Here is a 27,304-nt window from a genome sequence, read left to right on the forward strand (position 1 = left end):
AGCTCTGCCTCCAGAGGGAGGAGAATTTCCAAGTCAGGAGAAGATAATGTCCCTCAGCACATTACATGAGGGGACGCCCAACTTAACAGAGAAAATGCAGCCCTGCCAGTCTGCCCCTACTAGGATGTCTCAGCTCAGCAGTTTTAATTTTTTCATACAAGAAACCATCTGAGGGAAAAAAAATGGAGTGCAGGATGCTGCTGGGCAGAGCTGCCTGGGGATGCCAGGTAGATGTCCCATTGGTCACAGAACCATGTTCCAGGCTTGTCTGCCAGCACCACCAGCACCCACCCCATCAGCTCCTACAGAAGCAGTTTTCTAAAGCTTTGTTTTGATAAAACCAAACCAAACCAAAAAACACAACAACCCTTTTTTTCTACCTTGGTGAAGGTCAGGCAATCCTTGTCTTGATCTTTATCCTTTATTTCAAAGTCATAAAGTGCTTTGCCCTGAGGTGGAGCTTGTGGGAGGGGCTTGATACACTGGATGTAGCTGGCGGGGAAGAATCCGTGGTTCCCATTGAGCTCCCCATGATACCAGTTCTCATCCACCTTCCTCCGCAGGATGATGATGTCCCCCTTGTTAAACTTGAGGTCACCGGGCTCTTTCCCTTCATAGGCGTAGAGGGCTTTGCCATAGGGAAGCTGAGAGATGCTCTGGGGAAACAAAATTTGCAACACCTTTAAGCAAACTCCAGCCAGCACCGATTTCCTTCTTAAAGTCACTTGCAGATAGAAAAAACCTGATCACCAATGACCAAACTACCCCAATAATTTCAGCTGACTGCTATATAGTGCTATACCCTGGATCTTACAGGAAAACTAGGTAAGACCTAGTGAAAGCAAGACTGAGAGGGTGTGTTACAACAGAGGAGCCATCAAAGTTCTCTTGAAGCTCAGCTTAAAACCATGGTACCTCTTATACCACCACCAAGTAGCATCTGTTAATTTGCAAAAGATCCTATGTAAGCAGGACCATACATTTAAACATGTAAAACTCAACACTTTTAAAGGTAAATTACGGGATATTTTGACCTTCAGGGTTGTTTTCATTTCTGAAGCTCAGAAGATAAACAAAGCAAAACAAACTTGAAGATTCACATGCTCCTAGAAGTTATCAAGTTGAAAATTTTTCATTGCATTTGTTTGGGCAACTCCAAATATTTTTGAATTTGAAGCTTTTAGTTTAGCTTTGATTCTGTAACCAAATGCTCTTACTTCTTTCAAAATCCCTTAGTCTCATGCTGTTCACTGAAGGCTACTGTAAACAGTTATAATGTTCTTTGTTGCTTATGAATTAACGTCTCAGTGGAAAAGTGGAATAGGCAGAATGCCTCTAATCTTTCTTTTAGAACTAAAATCGGCTCTGAGGCTTTCTTTCCTATTAAAAGAAAGAAACAAACTTAAAAAAAATAAATCACAGAACAAGATCAAAAAAAGCCCAAAAAGTTAATAGCTTAGTGTGATAGACAAGAGGCACCTATTTGATGGAATCTACATGGCTGTCAAGAATTCTTCACAGAACTCACTTTGGCCCAGTGCAAGATTGCCTGATCCAGACTGCAACCACATGGATGATTTTTTTGAGGAAATACTGATTTACACAGGGCATGCACTTGCCCTCCTTGGGTTCTTGCTTCCCTTCTTGCTGAACCCCACAGAGAAGGGGGTAATCGAACTGGGCACAACCACCTACTACTTTGGCCCTATATTAGCTCTTTAACCCATGCTGGGGGAGAAAAGGTGTATTCCTGTATTGTCCTGTGCCATTTTTAATTTTATTTAGCTTGGGCTAAGAGTCAGCTTGCAAACATCAGAACAAATATGCATCAATCTGGGTTATTAAACTTTGGAACAGGCTGCCCGGGGAGGTGGTTGGATCTCTGGAGGCATTTAGAAGACAAGTAGATGTGGTGCTTAGGGACATGGTTTAGTGGTGGACTTGATAAGAGTTAAACTAATGATTGGACTTGGTCATCTTAACAGGCTTTTAAAACCAGAATGATTCTGTAATTCTCTGTGATTCTATGTAACACAGGGGATGTTGAAGTCCACCTTTCACAAGAGCCTTTTTTTTTCAGAGAAGTACTTCTAAAAATGCCACGGTTTTCTCTTGCATATATACATGCTTACCAAGTAGCCTGTTCCCTGCTCTGCACACAGGTTGACAAGGAGTGTCCTACAGGGACAATGAAAAAGTAAAGGGATTTTTAAAAAAACACGCTGGCATTCCCCCAGGGCTTTCTTATGCCTGCACTTCTGGATGACAGGAATAGCATTCAGATGCTTTCTGCAGGGAAATGGTGGAGGGGACCCTGCAGCAGCACTCCATTTCCCCTCCTCAGTCAGAAAACAAGATGCTGGCATGACTTTTCATTGTATTTGTTAAAGCAACAAGCAGAGGCTTTTTTCAGTCCTGATGGGTGCATTTAATGGACCTGCTCTGATAGGGCAGGTTTTATGCTCTTACACCTGCATCTTTGGGCAGGAGGAGGAGAAGCACCAGCCCTGATGCCTGTGCTGCCTGCCAGTGCAGCCTCCTCCAGATGCTTCTTGGTGCCAGATGGTTGCTGCAGCAGGCAGACACCACACTGTACAAAGAGCAAGTTTTGTGAGTGCACCTTCACACACAGGTGTTAGCTTACTCATTTTATTGAGAAGGGTTTAAGTAGCTGTGTGGGCCTTGGGAAGCATGTGCAACAGATCTTCTTGCTTACCCCACACAGTAAGGAGGCAATCAAACCAGCACAGCTCTACAAAGCACTGTCCGTGTCGGCTGGATGGGAATTTAATTTCATTCAGATGTGTCCCCAGCTCTCGGTTTTCTCATCACCGATTTATGGTTCCTCTTTTTTAGACTCTGCTGTCAGATTTTGCTGTATCTGAATGAAACTACCCAGTTAAAGACCAGCATTTTGGAAGCACCTCCAAACATAACAACAACAACAAAAAAAACCAAAACAACCCACAAGAAAGCATAAAACCAGAAAAAAACCCAAAAAACAACCCAACAGCCAGCTAACGAAGTATGTATCAAACAGTCTCTGCCAAATCAGTGGCAGCATCCTACTGATATTTTTCTCTCTGCCAGAGTGGTTATTTTCCTTGACACCAAAGCTTTGCCCTTCTCCTCAGCATTTTAAAGATTAACCATGCAGTATCATCAAACTCTGTAGGTAATACATAGATTGCATTACCTATTCGCAACTAGAAAAGAAAAATATTACACTGGAAGACTATGGAGCCTTGTAGCAATTAAAAAAATATAAGATTCATTACTTTAATTCATGCTGGGAGAAGACAATTTATCAAACACCAAGTGAGGTTTCTGCCAGGTGTGCACTGAACCACTGCTGATCCAGGCACATGCCTGGCAAGCACGCTCTGTATCACTTACCCTAGACCCAGCCCTACAATTCCCAGGATCTTCATAGCAATTCAAGGTCAGATCACTTTCTATACTTTTTAACCCCCTTCTCTTCCCAAGCTTCATTTTACTGTGTTAGAAGTCTACAGCCCCCAGAGCTCCACAAATAGAAACAGTTTTTTCTTCCGTGTCCCACATCATCAATGAAACTCTTAGGCAACACATGCTGGGGGTTTATTACTGATTAATTGACCTGGCTAGAAGATGACTCAGGTGTCTCTTTATACTTTTACCCAAAGAAAATGCAGACTTCTAAGCAAAAAGAAAATAATTTTGCAAGACAAAAACATTTAATTTGAAACCCTGAATTGGTTTATGTGGCACCCCAGGGAATCTGTAGCTCAGGTATTATTGTCCTCTTTCATGGGCTTAGTTATGGACTATCTGGGGACATCTACACAGAGAAGATCTGTGCATAAGTTACTTAAACTACAACTGTCACTGAGAAGATGCTTCCAAAATAAAATGTTTCAATTATCAGACACTGTATTTCTAGTTCTGAGTCACAGCTTCCCAACTAAAAAAACATGGAGGCATTTTCTTAAAATGAACATGTTTATTGGAAAAGACCCCCTCTTATTAAAAAAATTGCTGTAATTGGGACATTTCCTAGCCTTTCTGTAAGATCAGTAGTACTTTTGATTTAAGCATCCCAGGTAAAACTTGCATTTGCTGTGGCCTGGGCAGAAGTAAAGAAATAATTGAGTACTTTAAACCTTTTAAAATTAAGCTGCTTTCCCCATTTCAAAGCTCTAAGTGTCTGCTCCAATCAATGAAAGAGAGAAATTCAATAGCATAGTTCCAAAAAACAAAAAAACCCCAATCAAACAAAACCAACCGTAACAACAAAATAAACTCTTGAAGCTTGTCTGATGATATTTTCTGGCCAAAAGGTCAAGATTTCACTGAACTTTCAGTGGTCAGGTTATATTAATGAATGCTGGTCTTTAAGAAGTAGATTTTGGGAAGTTCCCCGTTATTGTTCCTAATTTGGCTAATCCAGAAATGAGAAGCAAATCAAACTCAGAAAACTCCTCTTAACTACACCTGAAACGAAGGAACATAAAGCATATTTCAGAAATAGAAGAAAAATTATCACTGCTGCACCTTGTTAGTTGTAACGCCACTTCCCAAAAGCAGTTAGGTGATTCTTAGAAATCTTCCTGTGATTATCCTTTTTTCCAGATCTTTGGTAGGTGCAATTCTGGCCTAATAACCCCCTTTTTCTTCACTTGACTCCCACAGTTCAAAGAAAAGGGGATAAATCTGGGCTGACCTCTGACTCAAGGGCAAATGCCCCAAGCCCTGCTGAGGAGGATGTCCTTCCCATTTTCGGTTCAAAATCTCTTCTCCATGCCCTGTCCCATTTCCTCTCATCTCTCTCTTCCATGCAAAAGCATTTTGATTGAACATCATCATCTTCAGCATGACCAGGTGGTCCTTCTTTCAAAATCTCCTGATCTTAAACAGGCTCCAAAGTGTCACCTAAGGGATCAGACTAAAGAAAAGCAGAAGCAATTGTTTTGGTGGAGGGTGGTGATAAGCACATAGAGATATTCTGGCAACTGCAGGAGCACTTACAGCTTCCTCTTGCTCTCTGCTTCAGCAGAGCAAACCCTCCGTACCCCTCCTCTGCTGCTCTTTTGCCTGGGCACCATTGCAGCAACAGGCAGTAGACACCAAAGAACCACCTCACTCCTCCCTCACCATCCTCTTCCTTCCCTGATCATTAGCTGCAGCCCCTTCTCAGACACACTCCCATCTCAGGGTCTTCTGCAACACTATGTCCCAGTAGAGAAACTCCCTTTCCCAGCCTGCCCCCAGCAGCATCTTGCCAATCCTCTCCCCACGGCACCCAGCTCCACAGGGTACACCCCTGCATCCAGGGATGGATGCAGAGGCAGCACGGCTACCCCATGAGGAGCATGGAGGAGACATCACCTCATTGGGCCCCTCAGTTCAGGAAGGAGATTGAGGTCCTGGAGCAGGTCCAAAGGAGGGCAACCAGGCTGGTGAAGGGACTCCAGCACAAGTCCTGTGAGGAAGGGCTGAGGGAGCTGGGGCTGTTCAGCCTGGAGAAGAGGAGGCTCAGGGTAGACCTCATCACTCTCTACAACTCCCTGAAAGGAGGGGGTAGCCAGGGGGGGCCGGTCTCTTCTCACAGGCAGCTCCCAGTAAGACAAGAGGGCACGGTCTCAAGTTGTGCCAGGGGAGGTTTAGGTTGGATATTAGGAAAAAACTCTTTACAGAGAGGGTGATCAGACATTGGAATGGGCTGCCCAGGGAAGTGGTGGATTCTCTGTCCCTGGGGATATTTAAAAAGAGACTGGATGTAGCACTCAGTGCCATGGTCTGGTAACTGCAGTGGTAGTGGATCAAGGGTTGGACTTGATGATCTCAGAGGTCCCTTCCAACCCAGCCAATTCTATGATTCTATTCTATGATTCATTATCTCCCTCCAAGTCAGCTCTTGACCTGCGCTTCTGCCCTGAGGGATGCCTGCTATCACCCCCCTCCCCAGCTGCCATAGCTGGTTGGGCATGAGGCAGGTGGCCTCAAAATTAATTGTCCCCTACATCTGACTGTATCAAAAAATCAATTTGCCCTCTGGATTAAATTTCAAGGAAGGAAGGAAGGAAGGAAGGAAGGAAGGAAGGAAGGAAGGAAGGAAGGAAGGAAGGAAGGAAGGAAGGAAGGAAGGAAGGAAGGAAGGAAGGAAGGAAGGAAGGAAGGAAGGAAGGAAGGAAGGAAGGAAGGAAGGAAGGAAGGAAGGAAGGAAGGAAGGAAGGAAGGAAGGAAGGAAGGAAGGAAGGAAGGAAGGAAGGAAGGAAGGAAGGAAGGAAGGAAGGAAGGAAGGAAGGAAGGAAGGAAGGAAGGAAGGAAGGAAGGAAGGAAGGAAGGAAGGAAGGAAGGAAGGAAGGTTTTTCCTGCAATTTTCTTGGCTTTTTTCCTGCCATTAAATGCGCGTTGGCATGGTGTTGAATACAGCCAAAGGTTTCTTTTCTATTTCAGCAATAAATACTAATGTAAAAGCCTGAAGCGTTAATCTGCTGAACCCCTCCCATCCCCCCTCCCTTACAGAAGACTTAATGATATGTTGGCAACTCAATCACTGCATTTGTGTTTCAGCAATGTCAAATGGCAGCAGTTAAGCAGAAACCTGCTGGCAAATTGACAAACAACAGCCATGAAGCAATTAAGTAGCAACGCTGGAGAATTTTTCATTATGTATCCTGAAGAACAAAAGCAGGGGGAAAAAAATGAAATGTGCTCGTTTCCAACAAATTCTACCATAACAGAGCTTTGCAGAGTGTGAGATGCACAGCTAGAGTAGGTCTTAAGTTTTCAAAAGTTTCGGGAAAGAGACATTTGCCCAATATATCTGAAAGCAACGCAAGTTCTAGCATGGGACAAAGCCTGGCAGCTTCTGTGTGTGATACTTGTTGAAGGAGATCACTACTTGGAAAAAGGTCTGATGCTTTCCTGAAATACAGCATGGGTGCCTACAAAACATTCTTTTCCTACTACACACTGTTTGGGAAGGGAAACCAAAAGCTTCCCTATGAAACCAGTTATTCTTGTGAGAGCAAACAGAGCCTAGATGGCAAAGATGAGTGTGCTTTCAGTTTGTGTGTCTGTATACAACTAAGGAGGGCATATACTCAAGACATCATCAAAGCCCCACATGCAAAATCACCAGGAAGGCTGGCCAGATTTGCTGGCTCACACACACACAGGAGGAATGTCCAAGACCATTCCTTGACGTCAATACATTGCTTTACGTAAGAAATACAAAATAAAAGAGGCAGGGGCAAGCCCTCCAGCTACTAAACCCAGACAGAAATACTCCAGATTGTTTTTCTGCTGTGTGAAAGACACATTAATGCTGAAGGGCAGTTTCCCTTGCTCAGGCTCTTGCCTTGTGCAGCTCAAGCTGTGCAAAGAGGAGAAACCTCAACCTTTTTTCAGCAAGGGCTTCCTCTGCACATGGGGATCCCCTGTGAGAAGCAGGTGTGATGATGACTGCCCAGTGAGGCAGCACCCTCACCTGACCCCTGCTTCAGGGGGAGGAAGGGATGAAAGATCTGGGGAAACACAAAAGGTGGAGGAGTGTTTAACTCCTCCTACCTTCCACTTCATGGGTTTTGTTTGCAGTTGGAGCTAGGGAAGCAGGTGAAGCCAAACAGCCCTAGATCATGGTGCTTGAACCACCTGTTAGGAGCACTACTAGGGACAGAAATTTTAATTTTTAGTATGTGCTGAAGTAATTTTAGCAAAACACACTGGAATTTTGTTTGTTACAGTTATCCAAATTGCTCCAACGTCTCTGTATTTCCCACCATTCCGATTGCATACCTGAAGAGTCTCTTCCTCTGAACTAACAAATACACAACTGTCTCCTTCATGAAGTACTATCAAGTGTACACATCCAAAACAAATCAAAAGTCGATAAAAAAATAAAAGACACAGAAAGGGAAAGGTAATGAAAAGCATGCACATCTCAGTGGTAAAGTACAATTAAACATGAACTATTACTATACAGCATAAATAATAATTAAAACACATATTGTTAATTTTTTGCTTCGTTACCGTGAAGCATCACACATTACTCTGAATCTCCCAGTTTACGCAAGCAAAGATTTGGTAGCAACACATGGGACTGCTTTTACATCTTCCAACTAGTAGGAAGCTCCCCACGAGCAGGCTGGGTGACACTTCAGCATATGGTTTCCTGCCATCCATAACAGCTTCCCAGAAATCGTAGCAGCTGTGCTGGAGAAGAGAGGGGTTGTGTGGTGGAGAAGGACTGCTGAGGAGATGAGCTACTCCCCACTACCAGCATCCAGATCTTGGCATCAAAACCACCCATTCAAATCAGCAGAGGGAGACTTAAATGGTAAGCATGAAATACCTGCTCAGATCCCTTTGGGATGGAAAAGTGGAAGGCAGGCTGGTGTTCAGAGTAGTCAGTGGTGAGCATAACAAGCAACTCAGTTGTGGTGGCAATGACAGCCCTATCTGATGCTCCTTGCTGCCCTACCTACTATAATTACTCTTGGTTTAACATAGACTGATTTGAGTTGGAAGGGACCTCAAAGATCATCTAGTTCCAACCCCCCTGCCGTGGACAGGGACACGTGTCACTTGACCAGGTTGCTCCAAATCCCATCCAACCTGTCCTGGAATACTTCCAGGAGGAGGTAACCACAACTTCCCTGGGCAGCTTGTGTCAGTGTCTCATCACTCTCACAGGAAAGGATTTCTTCCTTTTATCTAATCTGAATCTATTCTCTTCCAGTTTGAAACTGTTAACCTTTGTCCTCTCATTACAGGCCCTTGCAAAAAGTCCCTCCCCAGCTTGCCTGTAGCCCCTTCGGGTACCGGGAAGCCTCTACAAGGTCTTCCCAGAGCCTTCTCTTCTTCAGGCTGCACAACCCCAACTCTCTCAGCTTGTCTCTTTAGGAGAAGAGGATCTTTCAAGAGTAACACATTTCACTTAAAATCAATAGCGGTGCTTAAACCCCATCTCTTAGCCAGGCCTAGGAAGCAAGAGGGAGCGCTTGTACATGCAATGAGCTGTAGAAACAGCTGTAGAAACAAGGGCTTGGGGCAATACAGTTAGAACACTTGTGTAAGATCTGTGACCGACAGAGTTTTAGTGGCTTCTGTCCTCAAGAACTTTGAGGATGACAGATCAGAAGTCACCATTGCATCTCACAGCAAAAAAAAAAAAAAATCTTTAAAAAGCAGTTTGCCTTGCATGTAAGATGGTTGTCTTATGTACAGACATTCAAAAGCACCATTGCCCCCTAAGGTCACCTGGCCTGACAGATCACAACAGTGGCCCTGCAGCATTTGCTTTCACAGAAAGCTAATAATAGGAAAATTAATCAAAGAGAATACAATTTGGCACAAAGTAGTCAAGACAAAAAACAGCAACACATTAGTCAGCTCTGTGTGAGCTATCGGTAAAAGCCTGAAAAATCACAGTTTGCTGATACAACCTTTTTGAAATCAACTTTGAGAATAAAAGTGGTTAAGCCAACAATAAAAAGAGCACCACGAAGAATGAAAACTGAGTGTAATTCTTTATATAGTCTGGAAAATCTCATGCTTATTTATAGTGCCTTATAAGTAGTAATTAATTACAGTAAAAATAAAACGTCTTGACTAAAGATCTACTGTTTTATTTAACTAAGGGACTTGGACATAATAGTTAGGCCCTGATCCTGGCTGATGGTGCTGTGGAGGGCTACAGACCTTGTGACAGCTGAGGACGCATGCTGTTAATACTCACTTGAGTTGTCTACAGCTCATACCTTGAGTAGGAGATGAAAGGCTTTTCAGAACTGTTTTGAGGTGCTAGGAGGTCTTGGGAAAACCTCTATGTGTTCCCAAGAAGTGGTCTTTATCCATGGAGAGGAAGAGCCCAAACAACTTAGGAGCCTATCTGCCACTGCCAGAGGATACTTTGGAAACTGGCATGAAGATACCCTGGAAATCCTTCAGCACAGGGAGATAAAACGAAGGCAAGCAGGTACAACATCAGAGCTGCTCCTCAAAGAATGGGGAATGACATTCATCACCCCAACAGCAAAGAATGCTGTTTATCTTCAACAATGGAAGAGCAGAGAACAAAACACTCTTTAAAGAGAACAGCATCTCCCAAGGTTATTTTAAAGTTTATACAGCAAACAGGACCAACCTGCATTGTACTTTATAAAGTCCATCTTTGTACACACCAGTGTTAAGGAATGTTTCAAGTTTTCCCTTGGCAAATGCAGCTGATGTCTGCAGCACTAATGAGAAAGAAACAGCACGCTTTCTACTACACAGCTTGTCACATAGGTATGTCTGGGATTCCCTGCATTAGCCAAATAAGAGCTCAGTTTTACAGCTCAACACCATTTCTTTTAGGAAATTTAAAAACCTGAATGCAAGACCATCCCATGCTGAGTTCATCCGATGCCATAATCGCAGCTAAAATAGCTTCACATCTTCTTCACATCTCGTGCTGCTTTAGCCTATCACTCAGCATCTATCAATATTTACACATTCAAAGATGTCTTTTTCCCAGTAACAAGTTGTTTAAAGCAAAGTATTCTCAAACTGCACGCACTCCTATTAAGCAACACATGGTTTTCAGGGTCAGGTTGGAATTCTAGCAGTGAATTCACAGCTACTGCTGCCCAGAGCATCACTGGTAACACCAGCCAGCTGTTTAACCGTGTCAGCACAAAGTCCCTCATCTTCTGCAAAAACCAAAAGCTTCCAGACTCTCTGGTGTTCAGTAAGTGGTACTGTCAACACACTGCTGGCACCTTAGGTCAGATTCTCATTTCAGTTTAATCTGCTTTAATCCAGTTAATCTTGATGAAGTGGCGTGCATGTATTAAAAAAATCCTACACAGTATAGAGCTTTATCTTACCAATAATCTCCTCTGAAACAAAACTGAATGGCTGGCAGCTTCTACCAAGAAAAATGTTTAGGGATCTCTCGTGTGCTGGCTATAGGCTTTACAAAGCCTAGGTTTGCTCTGAGAACTGTCTGTCCTTCACCTTTCTTGCAGAAAACCATCCTAGGGGCCCAATTTTACCCCATATAATCCTACCCCAATGAAAGGACTGACTGCTGCACACACAGGTCTACAGAAAGTCCCAGCCAATAGCTGAGAGAACTTCCAACCCAAGCATGCAATGTGGCTTCACAAGAAACCACCAGACAAAATACACCTCAACAGAATGCCCAGAGCATGTCCTGGGCAAGGGCTTCAGGAGCCAGTGGTGGGTTAACACAGAATGAAACCAATAACAGAAAAAAAACCCAAAACATCTGCTGCTGGTGCTGCAACTGAAGCAGACAATGTCACTGCAGTGTGCTAGTTGAGCAGCTCAAGGAGGAAAAAGGGCAAAGTTGGCTACATTTAGCCTGCCAGAGCCAGGGATAGAGACATGCTGTAAAACAAATAGGAGCTCCCTGGAGGCTATGGAGAAACACAACCCAAAACTCCATACTCAAGGCAGTTACATATTTACGGTTGTCTTGTGTTTTCCATTCCAAGTGTGTCTTAAATCCTTTGTATAAACAGAAAATCTCCCATTGATTACTCCCCAGGCAATAGCGCTTTGGTGAGGACCACAACCTGGTTTTCCCAGCCACCCACCAGAACCCAGTCCCTACTTGTTTCTTTAGGTTAAAAAAAATGAGTTAAAAGTCATCCTGCTGTGAAATTTTGAGATTCATATGTTTTTTTCAGGCTCCTTCGCAACAGCGGCAGCTTTTACAGCTCTGAAATTTTACACAATTCTTTACGGTCTAGGTCACATCAAGAAAAAAGAACATTTTGGGGGAAAATACGAAAAAGTATAGCATGAAAACCTGTAATGTGGGCTTTTATCTCTGTTGTAACTGCTTCGTTTGATCTTTCCTTGTGGAAGCTGACAAAACACTGGGCAGCATACACTTTCCAGGGGTGCCTTTGTAACTCTGCCACTCAACCTTTGGGTTGCTTTCTACCCTTTCCACATCTTTCTGGATCCTTGCCTTGTGACCCCAGTGTTTCCTCAGCAAAAACCTCCTTCTACTTCCTCCCCAGAAAGGACTTTATAGTCCAGTTCTACTACAGCTCCTCAGAGCTGAGTTTCCTTCTGGCAGACACCATGCAGCTCACAGCTCAGAGGTCCCACTTCCAGACCCTGCTTTGCTTGGACTTTGCCACTGCAATTTGTTTCTCTCTCAGGTGGGTGACAGGAAGAGGAGAGGAGTAAGGAAGGGCCTGGAGATGAAGCTGCCCCAAAAATGGAGCAGGCAGCTGTATTTACCATCTGGCAAAGCTCCCAGAGCTCAACAGAGGGAGCCCCACTCCTGCAAATCTTGCCAGGATTGCAACCAGTGGAGAATAGAATTTATTTATTTTTTTTAACATAAATAAATGCACGCCAGGAAAACTTTTCTCCTCTCTTCCTCCCTCCCCCGGTGCAAAAATCAACTGAAAGGTTGAGCAAAAGCTTCTCCCATCATTCCAATTACTGAGAATCAAGAAAATAACTGGCTGAAAAAACATAAGCCGCTCTGGTAGCTTCAGCTCACGGGCTCCAGGACCCAAACAAAACAACACAGAAAAATTTTAAAATCACAGAATATTTTTATTTATCTTTCTGCCAAATCAGGATGATTTTACAGGGGACCAAGCCAGGCCACTTTCAGGGTTTCCAGCCTGTATGGGAAAGGCAGGAGAAGACAAACCATGATGAACTTTTGATATAGGAGCAGGATGAAAAAGAGCCCACACTAAGAGCGTGTCTACCTAGCAGTGATGGTGGCAGGGAGACTTGTAAACTGATATGGATGAATGATGATAAGGCAGCCTTAACTCTTTTTTTTTGATGAGGGGGAGGATCCAAAATTACTATTTAAACGCTTCTGCAAAAGGTAGTGTTCAATTTGTTTACACTGCTTTTACTGTATGCTTTATGATAAGGAATTGTGGTGCCTACGAAGAACCTCTTTCTGTTGTGTCTGCCTCACTGCACCTGGTGACAGAGCCAAGCCTCACCCTATAAAACTGAAAATGCATCCTCTGCTTTCTCCTTGTCCATTGTTTTCACAAGGCAGCTCTGAAAAACATACTCTGAGAGAACTTTCTGAGGTGGTATTAGCAGTTTCATAAATACTGTATTATCTGAACTGTGCTTTTCCTGGACTGACAGGGCGTTTGATAAATGCACCGTGGGTTGCATACACAGTGGAGCTAAAGAACATGTTTCCTCTGTAGCTCAGTTGTAAACTTCAATAGGTGGATAAATTCCCATGTCTCTAGAGAATATTTACAACTGAACCCTATTTATCAGCAGCTTGCCCGTACCAACAGCCTACACAAATCCTGTTACACAAAAAAAGAATACGGCTCTTTCCTTGTAGTTGCATGGAAATTGCAGAGGTTTCTTTTGCACCCGGACAGGCTTTATAGCCAGTGAGGAGCATTAGGATCTGCTAATGTTGAAATACTCTATGCTTAGAATGTCAGCATGTGAGGAGTTAGATCATCCACATCTGTACCGTGTGAGCAGCATCCTCATCCCTTTGCTGCTGGGGACTTTCTCCAGCGAGAGCAGGTTGGAGCTCTCCATGCTCATGAAGTCTGAAGAAATTACCATGTCGACCTACTTGCCAGGAATTTAGAGAGATTATTTCTCCTCCTGTTTGCTGCAACTAACGATATTAAAATATCTGGTATCCATTCAAAATGAAAAATTCATGTATCTTTAAATCATAGAGTTTCAGCTCTTTTTATCAGAAGTACTGCTGTGGTTGTTATTTCCCCCTCCTTCCCCCCCCCGCCCAAAAAAAGGACCTTAATTTTCAGGATCCCTGCCATCTTCTTGGTGAGACTGCAGGCTCCCTGCCTCTGCTTTGTCATCCCATCCAGGTCCCTCACCCCAGAGTGACTCATTAGCTCCAATTTACTGACACGCGCTCTGTTCATAAAGATGATTAGGAAGCACTTTCAAGCCTCGGTCCCGCTGACAGGACAGACTGGCACCTTCCTGCACATTGGCCAGCTGACTGCCAGAAGGGTTTTAATGAGTTCCAGCTCTGATGAGTGCCGGGCAGCCAGAGGAGAGGGATGGCCCTTGCCTCCTGCAACTTTACTGGACTGAAGAGGTCAAAGAGCATCTCACACTCCGACCCCACGAGTCCTCGTCTCCTCCATGGTGGGAAAGGTCCCCCTCGTCACTGTGCCGGGTTCCCATTAGGAGCAGCTCAACTTCTGCCCCAGCTGGAGCAAACCTCGGAGGGGTTTGATGTTAGGAAGCGATGGCAGTTGTAGCAGACAAGGAAAACATCAAGGAAGATAAAAGGCTTCGTGATGCAAATCACGCTTTTATGTCATTCTTCCGAATCCCCTCTGGGGAGAGGAAAGTTGATTATCTACTGAATATGGGTCAAAGTTATGCCTTAAGGATCTTTCGACGCTTTGGCTGCTTGCTGACAGGCCACAGGGCTCCTTGGTGCCTTTTCAGGTTAACGCTTTCGAAGTGCTGTCCCTGTGCATCATCATCATCATCATAATCATCATCAACATCATCATCCCAATCATTATAATACTACAAGTAAAAAAATTCATTTCCTGCACCCAGTCCCAGGAGTTTCTCTCATGCTGAATTTAATTGATGCTTCTTCCTGCACTCTGAGGAATGATTAAAATGAATGTTACACATGTTTGGAAGCACCTTGGATTTCAAACTCTGCGTGGTTTCTAATTAAAGGGACACACTCAGGATGCTTGTGCTACATTTCACTCTTCTCTGTGGCTGTTATTATAACATACATTTCAGCAGTAGTCAAAAGAATCTCCTCTACCTCACATAATAGGATCCTGATTTAGACTGGATAATCACTAGTCATTGATCTGGGTGAAAAATGTCTTCAGGAAAGGAAAAGAAAGGCTTGAGATGTAACTAGCCCTCTGGCAGAGACATTGATATTAATGACCTAAGTGTTTGAATTTCTGGTTAACCTGCAGTATGCAGTACCCAGTGTTAAGCACTGGTGCTAATGAAGTACAAGGAGAAAAAAAACCAACCAAAACCCAAAACAAACAGCTAGAAAAAAACCAGTGTAATCTGTAAGGATGTATGTGAGAGATGAAGCAGCAGCCCTACTGTCTGGGTATCAAGGTCTCTGCTGCTGCAGCCAGCTCACTTGTTTTGAGGACTGACTCTTCTCCAAGGTGAAGAGCATCACAGGACTTGTTATGCTCTCAATCATATCCTGATGGATTACTGACACATTTGACATATTCCTCTATCATCAGTGGATGTGTTTGCATAGAGCACGGCCAAAGCACATATGTGCTCAGAGTTTTTGGGAGCCACAACCCCAGCACCCTCTGAGCTGAAGGACATGTCCCAGGTACTCACTGACCTGTCAGCATGGGTCAGACAGGACATGTGGCAGCTCCTTGGTGTGCTCAATGCCACTTGCATGTCTTCCCCTTTCCTGTGGCCCAGCCATAGCCGGAGATGGCTTCATCCAAGGGTGGCCAACACTCAGAGATTTTGGAGGAAAGGGCAGGGGTGGGTGAGTCTCAGCACTTTTCCTACCCTTTCCTACCCACCATCACCCTCCCAGCTGTCTGGTCCGTATGTGTCTTTGAGGTAAATACTTGATTCCTGGGCAAAACTGCCTGACTACAGGTATAACTTTTAAAGATACTGCTCAGCTTTGCCTTCAGATATCTCAGGACCCCAGTGACTGGGGGAAGTAACCAGCACTGGAATCTTAGCCCAGTTAGTTACACAGTTGCATCATCAGCTCCTGCATCTGGCATCAACAAAACTGCAGAAAAAACCTAATCCTCATGTTTCTTTGTAAGAAAACAAGGACCTGTAAACCTCAAAGGGGAAAATATTTCACAGGCATTTGCTATGAATATAAAGGCAGCTCGTAAACCTTCTCTTGCAAAGCTGCAGAGTAATTTTGAAAACTGCAGCTGCACCCTGCTAGATGCAATGACCTTAACATTTTCCAAGTCCTGCTTCTGACTTTGCTTACATGAATGTAAATAAATCAAGAGCTCCCCCACTGACCATAATGACAGTATTCCTGATTGTCACTGTTGTGGTAGCACAGTCAAGCTCTGTGGCAAGTGACACCATGGAAAATGCTATGATAGCAATCCTATACTGCATTGCATGCATCTTTTACCACCTAGTAATATTTAAAATATGGGATGCATTTGCTTCTTGAATGTCTTGTAAAATGCTACACACTATAAATAATTCAAGCCAATAATAATGGGATGCCTGGGCATTTCTTTTTCAGGTTTAAGATGGCAACTGTCTAAGCTGGTGAAATAAACTTCTTTTACTGAAATAGTTTTCACTACTGACAAAGAAATGGCTTGAAATTAGATGCACTACATATTAGTAATAGAAAAAGATTTAATAGCAAAGCTAAATAGTGCTGGTATATACATTTTTTATTATCTATTCATCTTCTGTTTGGTTTTCAATCCCTTCAGAATGGAATTGAACTCCTGTGCCTCTACCCTGGGCTAATGCTATAATCACTGGTATATTGCACAAAGTAGGAACACTGGCTTCTCCTCTGGCTATATTATAAAACTGATGAGCATTTTGTTTTCAAACAGATTTTAGACATGTAGCTTCAGATGAGGATTAGGGTATATCTCTCAAATGAAAGAAGAAACTTTGGCCTCTGAGTGGGGCAGAAGTAACCAATAATCCCATCTTCAACACTTCCCCAGCAGCTGATTTATCAGGCTGGCTTTGCCTCTCCCTTCCTTCAGCAGAAACTTCAGGATGCCAGCCTGCCCTAACTCTTCCCATGGGGTGATAGGCTTAGGTGACCATTTCAGGACATTTCTGCCAAACAAATGTGACAATGTTGAGTTTCTAGGGTAAAGCACAGATTTAAGTATTTCTCAGAAAAAATATAAATGTGGCCTGAAAAAGACTACATCCTGTCATACCATTAAATCAAAACCAATTAAGCTTTGTTTTCCTGCTTGTTTTGCTTAATTATTCCATCATACCATCTCCAAAAAGTTATTCATAGTTACATGTGTCACATTACCTCAGCAAACCTCTAAAGACTCAAGGTTTGCATGCATATTTTGTGAAAGAGCAGCAAGTGCCACATGGCAAAGAGATCTTCTCTGAGACATCTCCCTTCGTGGAGCTGCTGGAGAAAGCTGCAAACCCTTTTACTTTCTCAGTGATGGGACCTGGGGGAAAGAGCTTGAGAAAGAACTGGCCAAGGGTATGTTATTTTCATAGGGGTGAGCCAATATTCATCCAGTCTTTACTGGTTAATGTGTCTGGAGGTTTTAGCTCATGGAGCTGACCCCTCAGGCTGCAAGACAAGAACAGGGAAGGCAATGGAACCACACACCTGATGGGGGGGTTCAGATGGGGACCAAAGCCTCCTTTTTCAGCAGCAAAAAAGGTCCCAAAGGGGTTCTATAACATCAGCTCTGCCCTCAAACCACAGCTTCAGTATGACAGTAAGTGATAGCTACAAGTCTGAGAATGAGTGCTGGATACCTCACTTGAGCAGATGGGAATTACTATGCTGAACTTCAAAGGAAGGAAATTTAATTTCCTTGTGATGCCAGATCTTTCTTTTCACCACCTCATCTCTCTGCCTGGCAAAACCTCAACTAAAGAATTGTCCATATCCTGGTTTGAATCCTTCTATGGAGTCAGAACTTGAAAGAGTATGTCTGTGTTCAGAAATTATGTGTAAGTCCAGTACAATACAACAATAACTCAACTCTAATTGCCTAGCAGTACCATCTGGAACAAACCAAATATGAGCAAATCCAGAACCTGGGGAAAAAAAAAAAAAGGATGGACAGAGACATGTCTGAGACTGCTGGACTACCACTTGACTGCTGAGTCTAGTCTTCTACAAACAACACAGAACATTGGAACAGATTTATGGTCCTCAAGTTCTCAGAGATTTTTCCCAATATGCTCCAGTTCATCACAGCCAACAAAGCATCTAGCAAAACCCTCACCTTACTCAGCACCAAGTAGCAATTACTAGAAACTTCAACTCTCATGGGGCAAATGAAGAGAGCAAGAGAGAGAAGAAGGATTGCAAGTGTCCTGTTCCTAATTATAGAATCACAGAATCTTAGAAGTACAGAATAATAGAATCACAGAATGGTTTGGGTTGGAAGGGACATTAAAGATCATGTAGTTCCAACTCCTATGCATGGGCAGGGACACCTCCAACTAGATCAGGCTGCTCAAATCCCCATCTAACCTGGCTTTTAATACTTCCAGAGTGGGGGAATTCATAACTTCTCTGGGCAGCCTGTTCCAGTGTCTCATCATCCTCAGAGGAAAGAATTTATTCCTAATATCTAATCTAAATCTACCTTCCTTCAGTTTAAAACTATCACCCCTCATTCTATCATTACACTTCTTGATAAAGATGAAGCAAGGGAGTGCAGCAAAGCTTGATAATACAGTTTGCTCACTATGTGAGATGACAGGTAACAAGAAAGATTAAATAATAAGTCACCAAAGTACTTTGCAACCTGAGTGGAGGAGAAAGTTTCCTTCTGACCACAAATCTAAAGATGAAAGGCAACTTGAAGCACATAGCAAAGACCTATCCAGCAGATACTTGGCATGACCCTGAGCCCCAGGGCACCCTGACCTCCATCCTGGCTCTGGATGTGGCCCATGTCCAAATCCTTGCAAGAATGCCAACCCTCCCATCAAAGCTTTTTCACTCAGCCTGCCAAAGTCCTGCAGCATGAGATGAAGCAAATGTAAGCATGATGCAGTGTGGCAGTAGCTTTAAAATCCCTTTGGGCATACCAATGTACAAAATACCTAATGATTTATACTTCTAGGGGACTAAACATGCCATTACCCCTGCAAGAACCTGATAACTAAAAATCCCCAGGTAGATGGGAGTGTTCAGCTAGTGAGATTCTGTAACTGTCTGATCAGTGTCTTCTCACGCAAGTAGGAAACGAGAAATCATGTATTTAATACCTGCAAAATACGAATTTCTCAGTAGAAAAATAAGGGAGAAAAATCAAGCACAGTTCCAAAGCATTGCACTAAGATGTCATCCCCTCAGTTTGGGCTCCATTTTGACCGCTGTTGGCTATTTTAACATGAAAATTCAAGAAGATTTGCAAAGTTTCTTTCAGGCAAGGCAAATTCAATAGAAGTTGAAAAGTGCTGATGAGAGTGGAAAGAAGGCTAAACTTCAGGAAAAAAAAAATTAATCTATGTTAATGATGTCCAGAGGAAGTGACAGGAAATGCTGCTTAAGGGAGATCAAGTCCATTTTACCCTTGAGCAGGTATTACATGAAAGGGCAACAGCAGCTTAAGATATTCCCTTCCATGTTTGCCAGTATTGACCTTGTTCAGGCAAATTATCAATCTCCACAGCTCCTCTGAACTTCCATCATTTTAAGTGCACACACCCCTCAATGCCTGATATGCATACATTACCTATGTGAATTAAACCAACTTGCATTTGTACACTGAGCAGCTGGTCTGAAATTTACTCCACAATTAAAAAAAAAAAACAAAAAACATCCAGAAATCATATATGCAGCTGGGATTGCTTATGAGTGAAAAATGTGGTATCTTTATAGCCAACAGCATATGTACTCAGTACGCAGATCCACAAATATTGGATTCCCTTCCAAAATCATTGTTAAGCAAACTGACTGACTCTCTGCGTTTTCCTGATGAACTAGAAGGAACCTGCTAATGAGCAGAAGACAAAGTAGAGTACTTAGCAAAATTTCAGACCAGAGATTTAGGGTGTGCACAATGCCATGCCATCCATCTAGTTCCAGAGGAGCTGGCATGTCCCCACAGCACTGCATGTTTCTGACCAGGACAGGAGCTCAGATCCTGGGGAGGTGTCAGCATCTCTGTCACAAGCCCCAGTGCTGTGGCTTTTTTATGGCAAAATGTCCTGCCTGGAGCAAGGTCAGGTACCTCTGCACACAGCTGCAATGAGTGTTGTAGATCCACCTAACAGCTTCCAGAAGTGACAATGAATGAGATCTGGTTTTCAAAGGGCCTCCTGAAGTGCAGAAAATGGCACAGGCAACAGTCTCTAGTCCTGCAACACCTGCCCCAAAACAGCTTTATTGTTTAGTTTGTGACACATATAGACAGTTAGGAAAAAAAAAATCAGTCTTCATTTATGTATCCCTTCAAAACATTAACAAATGCTAAATTCCCTCCTTCTTATTTCAGATAATGGAATCTATGTAATGAGAATAATTTTTAACAGAGCCTCTGTGTTTTCACTGAGGGCATATTTTTACCCACTGCATGGAGCTGACTTTGCAGATATTCATTCTGCTATTTTAGCAGTAGGAGAGGAGGTTAGCACACCAGTCATTCACTCCTGGAGATCTGGATTCAGTTCCTGGCCTACATGACAAGTGATAATGAGTTTGGTTATTGAATCTCCAGGGGATATTTGTTCACATTACTAAGCAACCGCATAATTTGGCGAGATGTGTTAAGTATGTGCTAAGGATAAGACCAGGGGCCAATTGCTCAAATGACTGATGCAATGCAGCCTTTCTCACATCACTACACCAAACTCCTCCTTTTTTTGTGCAATTCTGCTGGAGACCAGGAGGACTCTGCAGGGGTTTCAGTATGTCTGTTTTAGTGTCTGTACCGACACAGGCCAGTGCACAGCAGAGCAGTTACAATCTGGATCTGTAGATACATAATGAAACAGGACCTCTGTCCCTGCTATCAAACTTAGCACGTAGTTCAAGGTTAGTTTACTCAGCTGAGCATCCTTTTTTGAGCACTCCTGCACCCGAGCGATAACAATCTGGAAAAAACAAAAAAAAAGAAAGAACCGGGATGTAAAAAAATAATGATATAATTGTTCTTGTTTGCATATTGGCAGGCTGCTCTTCAGGATTTGCATCTTCAGGCTTTTCTCTAACAAACACAATGTTTAGAGAGTTTCATTCGAAGAAAATGAGAACTGAAACTCTTGCATGAAACTCCACAAAAGGGTATGTTGAACATTGAGAGTATCAGTAACATTGCGATGTTATGTTGGTTAAGCATTTCAGACTGCAGTTTCCTTAAAATGGGCAGATTGATTCTGCAGCCGATGTGGCAAAAGTAGTTGTTTATCCAAAGGCTACTTCCAGGTGATCTTTTGACTCTAGTCTAGCTGACTGTGCCCTAGCTTCAAGAGGAAGCATGTGCAAGCTTTTATAGTTGCTCTCGAGAATGATGGCACAGCTACTGGGAGAGCAGATTGGGTCTTTCAGGGATGATGTGTATTGGTATATAATTACTATGCTATTTTTAACAAGTCTGGCAACCTCTTCCCTGGGCCTCTATATGATAGATTTATGCCTCTATATGATAGATTTATGTGGAGCACAACTAAGGAGCTTGCCCATCTTGGGATCTGGGAAGAGAAAAGCAGACTTTGCTTTGTTTCTGCATGACAGTGGCACATAAATGTTTGTTGGTAGTAGGTACCCAGAGCCCAGGCTAGCAGACCAGTCTGCATGCACTGGAACCTACAGATTTTGGAAAAATTGGGGACAAATGCTAAGGTGGTAAGAAGATTTTAGATACTTATAAGGAACAAAAGTGCTCTTCATCACTTTCTGGGACTTTGGTGTCTACATCTTTTAGGCAAGGGAAAGAAAACATTCTGGATTTTTTCTTTGAGATTCCAGACTAGATATAAACCTTATTCATGGGCCATAGCCATCTGCTACAGATTAAGGTTAAAAAGGGGTTAACACTTCCAGCATCTAGGAGATCCAGATGTCACATCATCACCCAGTTGCATAGCAAAAGTTAGAATTCATTGATAGCTTCTGCAGGAATTAAGGTGCAGCACCTGGCAGGCTTAAACCCATAGCAGAGAAACAAAAACCAGAAGTAAGCCTGCTCTCAGTCCAACAGGAATGACACTCATCTGGGGGGGTGGCTGGTAGCTGAGTAAATCTGGAACTGCTGCAAATCAGGAAATGACTTGTCAGCCAACTCCGAGTCTTTTTTTGGCACACAAGCCTCTTGGGGAGGATAGTGGCAGGAATGAGGCATTTATGCCTGATCATTTGGGAATTTTATGAATAAAAAGATAAAGTTCACTTGCTGTGAATCACAGAAACCCAGAAAACTCTCCCTGCCGTGACCAAGAAAGTGTATGAATAAAAGTCCATTGAAGAGAAACCATGGCAGAGCGTGATGTTACTCACAAACAAACGCCAGCGAGTTTATGTTCACCATCAGCTGGGACACACAGCCAACAATTAAAGCCCTCCCATTTATACTGGAAATAATGTTGTGGCACTGGTCCAGGTTTTGCTGAAGGTCTGGAGAGTGACAACATCAGAGACAGGATGGCAAGGTGGATGTGAACGTGATGGTTTGCTCACAGCAGCCAGGCAGGACCTGGGGCCCCCTCACCCCCATGCTGCCCTCCCCTTTCAGCAGTGCCATGCCTCTGAAGCACAGGCAGCCACCACTATAGCAGTAACTTCCACTACAACACAGTGGGGGAGAAGATGGGTAAAGCCTACCTGATTTGCCAGCCCACCTACAGAAACATCGAGTCGTGTCAGAAACGACAGAGAAAACATTTGCTTTGATTTAGAGTGCCTGCCTTCTATTTAGGGGATGCCAGAGAATCCAAGAGTATGAACAAGCAGCAAAGAGAGGAAGGCATCTAATCTAGCACTTGAATTTATTTTATGTGCATTCTTCTCTTTTCTCTCATAGCACTCCACCTTCCCCAAATATTCTTTATATCAAGTTCTGCTCCAGTCCGATGCAGTTCTTTGGAACTGTATAAACCTATCTGCTCAAATGCTCCACTGCCTGAAAAGCTGTGCCAGATTTAACTTCATCAAACCAACCATAAATACTAAATATGCCAGAAAATGCTGCTGAAATGCCAAAGCAAGCCACATTTTCCAGGTCTCCTATAGGGAGAATGAGCCCTGAATCCCAAATGAAGGCTTGTAAAAGTCAACTAAAACTTTGATTGCTTTTTGCTAATTGGAAGACCGTTAATATATTAACACCACTTCACTCATGCATGAAGCTCACTTTCCTCCTGCCAGATTCTCTGTTAAGGATGGTATCTTCATACCTTAGAGCACTAAGCTGCATACACCTCATGATAAAAAGCCTGGCAAGACAAAGACAGGAGAAATATGAATTTGAAATATGGGGGACTGGGAGGCCATCCAGCCCAGCATCTTCTCCTGAGCACTGGCAGAAACCATCCTACAGCTGTGCTAGAGACTCAGACAAATCTCTCCAAGAAAAGCATGTCATGTGCCACAGCATCCAGTCACCAACAGATGCTTGACCATCAGAAGATCTGCACATATCTCCAAATGTAACAATGCCCAAACATCCCCAGGCAGATAGGCCTCATTATCCAATGACAGTGGTGGAAATCAAGCCTAAGCTTCTGGTGAAAAGTCAGCCCAAAGGAAATGAGAGGCAAGAGCCATTTTACTTCTGGTACATCTGATAACGAGTTGTTCAGGAATACGCTAACGAAAGGCCTCTTGATGCAAAAATCTGCCTCCATGTCATCTGAAGTATGAGCTGTGGTGAATTAATAAAATGATGGCCTGATTCTATGAATGGTACGAATCAATCTAATGATAACGGTGACAGTGGAGCTGGAGCAGCTCATACCAGCTGAGAAACTGGCCATATATATTGGCTATACCATTCCTGGACAACTCTGGCTCTTGGTGATTGCAGAAACAGCATCTGCTGCAGGTCAGCTTTCAGCTGAAGGAATTAAGCAGCTCAGGAGGTTGAGGGTAAGAGGATACAGGCTCTTCCATCCCTGCTCCTGGCCACAGTTCAGCCCAGGTTTACATTGACCTTTGTGAATGAATGGCTGAGCCAAGAGAAGGACCAGGCTGATGTGCTCTCATGCTCCCAGCAGACATGTTTCTGCACCATGGAAGTAAAGCATGGTGCAGTTTGGTCATCTCACCAGGGCAAAACTGATGGGAATGCAGTTAAAAGGTCTCATCTGCCCCTCAGGCTGAGGTGAGGGCATACTGGTAAGACAGCCATGGGGTCTCTCTACTCAGGCAAGGTTGCAGATATTAATTATGAAAATTATTAATTAAATGTATTCTATGCAAATGAAAGCTAGCTTTTTCAAGAAACTCCCAGGAGACAGAAATGTTCAGAAACATTTTATTCAGACAGCAGGGTAGAATTCATCTTGTTGAAAACAACTGCTCCTGCTAGACTACAAAGGCACAAACTCATTTCTTCTATCTCTGAATGTCAAAACCACACAAGCTAAAGGAACAAAGCAGAGGATTCTCCTAGCTTTCCCTCCAAACCCAGGAAAACATTAGCAAGGAAAAAAAAAATTACACTAGGGATCAACAGACCACTTTGGGTTGGATGCAGCTGCTGCAGCAATGGGTACCAGAGAAGCGATGGGTGCCAAAGGAGCAATGGGTGCCATGGGAGCAGTGGGTGCAGGCTCCCGGGGAGGGCAGCTGGCAGAGACCCCATGCAGCTGCAGGAGCAGGACGTGCCCCAACATGGTGAGGTAATGACACAGTTGGGGTCTGTTGAGTTTTGTAGCTGGAGCAGGAATTTCTCTGGAATCACTCACTACTTATAAAGCGTAGTGTGCTTAGAGAACGCTGAGACTGAAGGCTTGAGCAATGGGACAGATAATACTCCTTCTGTGGCACTGTCATTAAAAAGAACTTTGCATTGAAGCCAAAGCACAGCACTGCAAATCTCTCTCTCTCCCTGGCAAAATCCGTGCTGCCTGCATTTTTCTGCGTTACTCATTACCACCAGGAGAATGATTTATTTTGAAATAGAAAGGGAGAGGAGATACTTGGCACCACGGCTTTGAAGAGCTCCAGTCTTCTGCTCTGCAAAAAGTATTCCAGAAAAAAGACCATTAAAAAAAAAATGCATATAAAAAGGTAGAAGAAAAAAAAAAATTGTACTGTGTGAATTCCAAGATGATTCACATCCTGTTCCCCCTTCCTCGACATACATCTGTATGGCAGTATGATACCTCCTGCAAGGAGTCTTTCCTTGATGAGGACAGTCACTCAAGAAGGTCAGCACAAGGTCTTGCAAAATTATAGCTCCCCCCAGCCTGGTGTTATTAGTGCTAATGGGAATGACTGGTTAAAATGAGGGAGCAAATAACAATCGCCTATCACCCAGATAAAAGGATGAAGGCACTCAACAGGATGGCAAATGTTGACATAAATTCTGAATACATGACACATATGACATCTGCAGAGGGGAGGGCATGAGACAGCTGGATATGCTGTGCCTTGAGAAATTAAAAACTCTACCTAATTGAGATGTACTGACCCCTTGGCAGGGCAGAAAAAAAAACCCAAACCAAACCAACAAAAACCTGCCTCCCTACAGTCTTTTCTCTATTTTAATGCAGTTGGTTCCCTGAGGGGATTTTATGCACATGGGGCAGCTATGCCTTCCCCAGTCTCCTTTCATAAAAGTCCAAAAGAGGTATAATTCTTTGGCTGGTCTGACACAATAATGATTTGCACTCTTGAGAAACTAAATGTGTAATAAACTTAGTGGTCCCTTCCTGCATTTTGTTTTTATTTCTTATGAATTCTGTTGCTATCTTGCCATTTGATAGAAGGATATTTGGCAACAAACCTTAGAGGTACTTCCTGAAAATGCACCAACACAGGGTAAACTGCTGCAGATTTCTTCTGGCCCCCAAATTATTCCCAAGCTCTACATTTACAGCTTCACTTTCCCTTTTTTTTAAATGGCTGAAGAGATGCTGAGGATGAGTGGTGTTTTATTCTTGCCCTCCACAGCTTGGCCACCAAAGCTCAGCTATCAGGAGCTCTTTGCTGTTTCCTGGTCTACTTGAGCAACCCCTCACCTCGGCTGCAGGCTTTTGCCTCTCCCATCCAGCCAGCACTTTTACCATCATTAGCAGTGTAGGTTTTCACTGATTTTTTCCCCATTGTTATCTGTTTGATGGTCAGTTGTCAGTTTGCTGCTAACCCTTCTCTGGCTAAGCAGCCCCGGGAGGCAGCTGAGCTGGAGAAGTCTGATAGCGGGGCGATGCTGACCGATTTGTCAGGAATCAATCACAGGCTGCACAGTTCACTGCTTATTAAAAGGATGCCATCATTTCATCATGCTCATGTAAGACAGAGAGTTAAATCAGACTGACAACTCATTGCCAGCTCAGTACAAGGGAAAATACCAGTGCTGACAATATGACAGCCTTCAGGCAAGGCACCCGCAGGAAGGGGACGATGTGATGGTGAACAGGCTATTAGAGCATAGCATGCTCCAGCCCCAGCAAATCCCACTGCAGAGCATTTTAACAACTACAAACACCTTACGTACTTGTCTTCTTTCATTAGGTCTTGTCTAATCTCATTAAGCTAACAACCTAACCAATGGCGATAAACCACTCACTCAACAAACACTGTGGAGCTGTAATTGGCATTAACAGGAGATACCTGCCAGCCCCTCTGTCAGTCTGAAAGGTGTTGTCTGTGCCAGACTTGTACCTGCTCCTGCTACTCCCGTGACTCTAGCTGGAGGGACACACTTGTGTAAGCAGCTGATTGTCCATGCAGTCAGAAAAGAGAATAAGCACAATTTTCCTACACCGTGCTAATTCAAGGTGCAAGTGAGGTTCTCCAGCAGCCGTATGTAGACCACTCCATGCCCTGTGAGACACTGGACTAAGGGACAGGTACTCTTAAGGATGCTCCTAAAACTGGGAAAGCACTGAGCCCACAAACACACCCTCCTCCTGGTCTGTGTCAGTAACATCTCTCGCTGCCAGTGAGGCACTGGCCCCCTTGGGCAGAGTTTTTACATTCTTTAAATGTTGCACAAGATTGTATTTCCACATCCAAGAATGATAAAAATTGGCAACACAGAGCAGATTTACTCATTCAGAGTTATTCTTGTACCAGCAGGAGTGAAAATCTGCCTCAATGCTTTACTATATGAAGCACCATTTGTAGAATTATTCATTAGCACTTCATTTATAAATCAGACTTAAAAAAAAATTATTGGCAGTACCTCTCTCTTTCAAATTCCAAACTTTAATAAAAATAGGTTTCCTTTTCAGAGGTCTGTGTATATAATACCTAGCAATATTTTTTTTAATAATGTCTGTTAGGTTTGGCCGTAAATCTTTGCTGCTAGCTTTCGTTTATGAACCATGGGTGTGTCACTGAGCCCAGGTTTTGCCTAAAAGGGAAGGTGCATATAGGACAACTCCTTTTAAGACCCCCACCACTATTTAACTTCACCTTTGATAACTGGCTGCT

At 43.4% G+C, this 27,304-nt stretch overlaps 1 protein-coding gene across 1 annotated transcript in view; it reads right to left on the minus strand.

The window, feature by feature from the left end:
• The window catches only part of SH3RF3 (SH3 domain containing ring finger 3), a 254,536-nt gene that overhangs the window by 91,224 nt on the left and 136,008 nt on the right, over nucleotides 1–27,304 (minus strand). Inside the window, exon 2 of the mRNA XM_071744291.1 lies at nucleotides 381–656. Coding sequence (XP_071600392.1) covers nucleotides 381–656 — 276 coding nt within the window. The remainder of the gene's footprint in view (nucleotides 1–380; nucleotides 657–27,304) is intronic.

The sequence above is a fragment of the Heliangelus exortis genome, chromosome 1 (assembly GCF_036169615.1).
Source record: "Heliangelus exortis chromosome 1, bHelExo1.hap1, whole genome shotgun sequence".
Classification (NCBI taxonomy): domain Eukaryota; kingdom Metazoa; phylum Chordata; class Aves; order Apodiformes; family Trochilidae; genus Heliangelus; species Heliangelus exortis.